Source organism: Triticum urartu, chromosome 6A, assembly GCF_056163025.1.
Source record: "Triticum urartu cultivar PI428250 chromosome 6A, HENAU_Tu73, whole genome shotgun sequence".
Classification (NCBI taxonomy): Eukaryota; Viridiplantae; Streptophyta; class Magnoliopsida; order Poales; family Poaceae; genus Triticum; species Triticum urartu.
In genome coordinates, this window is record NC_141878.1 from 573,672,602 (window position 1) to 573,675,238 (window position 2,637).

At 52.8% G+C, this 2,637-nt stretch overlaps 1 protein-coding gene across 1 annotated transcript; it reads left to right on the top strand.

Annotated features, from left to right (window-relative positions):
• Positions 1–587: 587 nt before the first annotated feature.
• On the top strand, positions 588–1,082 carry LOC125516987 (mitochondrial import inner membrane translocase subunit TIM17-2-like). The gene has a single exon (XM_048682229.2). The coding sequence runs from the start codon at positions 588–590 to the stop codon at positions 1,080–1,082; it is 495 nt and encodes a 164-aa protein (XP_048538186.2).
• Positions 1,083–2,637: the final 1,555 nt, after the last annotated feature.

Here is a 2,637-nt window from a genome sequence, read left to right on the forward strand (position 1 = left end):
CTGAGGAAGGGGGGGCTGTTAGGGGCGCGGCTGAAGATGCTCTAAGCACCCTCGCGAATGAAAGCTGACGCGATGGATCCACGGCTGATGATGCGTGCTGATCCCACGCAGGATCGATCGAGTGGCTGGGGAGGCGGCTGATCCCGCGCAGGTATCGGCCGGATGATGCGTAGGATCGGCCTTGCCCAATTCTGAACCATACTGAGCCCTGCAAGGAGCGACAGCGGAACGTTTTTTTTTTTTGCGGAGAGACAGCGGAACGTTCTTTGTACAAAAGTCCTTGCCTTCCGTAGTGGCATGATATCAAGCCAGTCGTATTAATTGGAAACTCTATGTACACACGTATTGGAAACGGAAACAACAACGCAACGGGCTTGGAGACAGCGCAGCGACCGACTCCTACTACATGTACAGGGCGGGACGTGGGAACTCCATATATATTGCCAACAGCCCTAGGCTCGACACGAGACGTACGTCCAAAGTGGAAACCCCCGATTTACATCGCTTCGCCAACTTGTAATCCAGGCCACAGCTAGCCACCCCACCTCCGGCGCCGGAAGCCGACGCCAACCAAGCCAGATCGACCGATGGAGACGGCAACACCGACGACCGAGCAGACGGCGCCGCGGCCTAGCATCATCGAAAAGGTCCGCCGCCACGCAATCTTCGGCGGCGTCCTCGGCTCCGCCGTGTACTTCTCCCAGGGCGCCACCAAGTCGCCCAGCGGGAGCCGCCTCTTCGGCGGGGCTCTGGCGGTCCCGAGGAACGTGCTCAAGATCGGCACCTTTGCGGCCTGGTATGGCGCCGCCAAGTCGGTCAGGTGCGCCGTCGCCCCAGACTACCCCTTTGAAACCACGGTCGCCTGGGCCGCCACCAACGCCCTCTTCGCCATGCGCCACGGGAGGCGCGCGGCCTGCCGCTCCGGGCTCAAAGGTGCGGCCCTAGGCGTGGTCGCCGACATGGCCCAGTATGGCGTCAAACGCTTCCTTGCCTCACGGCGGTCACGGGCAGAGGAGCTCCGCATAGCCCGTGAGTCGGCTGCTTGCCCGGCTGGGATTCCCGCCGACGCATGTCCTGCTTGATTCATGTTACTACTTTGTTTGTGTTTTAGGAGTGCTTTGCATGCTTGTCAAACTGTAATTTTTCATCCATAAGTTAGAGTATATATGAAAGCGAATATATTCTTGTAGAATGTTTTACTGTTACAAGGCATCGGCGCAAGTAGCTATAGCTAGCATGTGATCCAATGAAAAATTCTGCGCAATAAGTGTAAAACAAAGTATTTTGGGAACTGCACGACACACCTAACTCGGGGTGTGGCTATCTCATTATATAGAGGTACCCAAGGGGTACAATACAATGTTACAATACAGATATACAGAGGCTACGTATATACAGTCTAACACCCTCCCTCAATCTTAACTATGTCCTGAAGTACAAAGCAAGTTAAGATTACGCCTACAGCCTACAAACTGTGGTTGTGGTAGAGGCTTCGTGAAGATGTCAGCAAGTTGATCCTTTGATGAGATGAACTTGATACAGAGTAGTTTCTGTGCAACACGTTCCCGAACAAAGTGATAATCCACCTCAATGTGTTTTGTCCTCGCATGGAACACTGGATTAGAAGAAAGATATGTAGCACCAATGTTGTCACACCACAGGACCGGAGGACGAGCTTGAGGAACACGCAACTCTCTCAACAGAGACTGTACCCATATGATCTCAACAGTTGCATCAGCAACAGCTTTGTATTCAGCCTCGGTACTACTGCGAGAAACAGTTGCTTGCTTGCGAGCATTCCAGGCGATCAAGTTAGGACCCAGAAACACCGCATAGCCCCCCGTGGATCGCCTGTCATCCGGACTACTAGCCCAGTCGGCATCAGAGAAGGCCGAGAGCTCATACGACGGTGCAGGCTGAAGATGCAGACCATAGGCAGCAGTAATACTGACATAGCGCAAAATACGCTTCACAGCTGACCAGTGAGACATCCTGGGTGCATGCAAAAACTGACAGACACGGTTAACTGCATAGGAGATATCAGGCCTGGTAATAGTGAGATATTGCAGACCACCAACGATACTGCGATACTCAGTAGCATCATCAGATGAGAAAGAGTCACCATCAAGGGCAGACAACCGATCAGTAGCAGACATCGGAGTGGAAACAGGTTTGCATTTGAGCATTCCAGCACGACGCAACAAGTCCAAGGAGTACTTCTTCTGAGTGAGAGTCAGACCAGCAGAGGACCGTGAAACCTCAAGACCAAGGAAAAAGTGAAGAGCACCCAAATCCTTGACAGCAAAGTCATCACGGAGAGCAATCACAAGGCGATCAGCAGCAGCAGCCGAGGAACTGACAAGGATGATATCATCAACATAAACCAAGATATACATCGTAACCTCAGGGCGCTGGAGGAGAAACAGTGACGTATCAGCAGTGGAGGGAGTAAACCCAAGAGCCCGAAGAACAGATCCAAGGCGAGCATGCCATGCACGAGGAGCCTGTTTGAGTCCATACAGTGCCTTAACCAGACGACAGAGATGGTGAGGTCGTGTCGGATCAACAAAACCAGGCGGCTGACGCATATAAACCTCCTCCTCCAGAATGCCATGGAGAAAAGCGTTCTGCACATCA

Coding starts and splice junctions, on each gene's coding strand:
- LOC125516987 (XM_048682229.2), top strand. CDS start 588: ATGGAGACGGCAACACCGACGACCGAGCAGACGGCGCCGCGGCCTAGC.